Source organism: Suricata suricatta, chromosome 7 (genome assembly GCF_006229205.1).
Source record: "Suricata suricatta isolate VVHF042 chromosome 7, meerkat_22Aug2017_6uvM2_HiC, whole genome shotgun sequence".
In the NCBI taxonomy this organism is placed as follows: domain Eukaryota; kingdom Metazoa; phylum Chordata; class Mammalia; order Carnivora; family Herpestidae; genus Suricata; species Suricata suricatta.
The window spans coordinates 111,283-112,239 of NC_043706.1; the positions used below are offsets into that span (position 1 = coordinate 111,283).

Sequence of the window (957 nt, forward strand, 5' to 3'; positions counted from 1 at the left end):
AAGAGCAGGGAGATGGAGGAGAGGGGAGAGAACGAGGGGCAGTCCAGAGGGGGAAATCCGGAAAGCAGAGGGGAGTTTTGGAGGATCTCCGATAACACAGAGGCAGGGTGCAGTCACCGCAAGGGCGCAGATCCGGGCTGGCCACGACTCTTCTGGCTCTTCCCTGGTTTCATGACTTTGGCAGTGCTAGCTCTCTGGGCCGCTGTTTACCAAGAGACTTGAAATAGGCCCTGAGTACATCCCAAAGAAAAGGAGAAAGGGTAAGGTGGAAATAAAAACACGTGCCAGGAAACACTGTGAGGGAGAACTAGAACGAGAGAAGCAGGAGGGGTAGTAAGGGAGGCCCAGCCCCACGGAGAGCCGACTGCGGAGGCCCGAGCGGAGCGCCCGCTTCCCACTCCCGTACCCCACAGCCTCAGAGGGCTCTGAAGCCCTTAATAGGTAAGGCAGCAGGACGGAAAGGAGACAGTCACCAGGAATGACAGCACACACCAGCACTTGAGGCCCGGATCCCTGCTCCCGCCCCCAAACCCGGAGAAGTGGGCGTTCTGGCCTCCTGGAGTGATTCACGCCCCGGCAATGTGGGCGCACATGCCGAAAGCGAGCCTGGGCGCCCTGCCCACCGGCTCGGCACAAGCCCAGGGGAAGCTGAGATTGGGGCCCCGGAAGGGTGGCAGGGGGGCGCCTCCTCCTGCCCACCCCTCGTGCGGCCGTGCCCTCAGAGCGCCCCCTCCCGACCACCTCCTGTCCCCGAGGACCGGGACGCGCGCCTCCCGCCCTCCTCCCCCAGACCCTACCGGGAAGCCGGAGAACCAGGTGAGCTGTTGCGCAAGGCCCGGTGTTTACCTGCCGCGGGGGCCTCCTCCTCCCTATAAAGCCTGACGCGGCGGGAGCGCGGCGGAGGCTGGCACTGCTCGGAGAGGGGCTGGAGGGCGCCCGAACGTCCATGCGCCAGGC

The 957-nt window shown here is 64.7% G+C and overlaps 1 protein-coding gene across 1 annotated transcript in view; it reads left to right on the plus strand.

Moving 5' to 3' along the window:
• The first annotated feature begins 449 nt into the window (after window positions 1–449).
• RNF39 (ring finger protein 39) overlaps window positions 450–957 on the plus strand; it is a 4,136-nt gene continuing 3,628 nt past the window's right edge. The window contains exon 1 of the mRNA XM_029944876.1: window positions 450–816. Coding sequence (XP_029800736.1) covers window positions 580–816 — 237 coding nt within the window. The 5' untranslated portion in view covers window positions 450–579. The remainder of the gene's footprint in view (window positions 817–957) is intronic.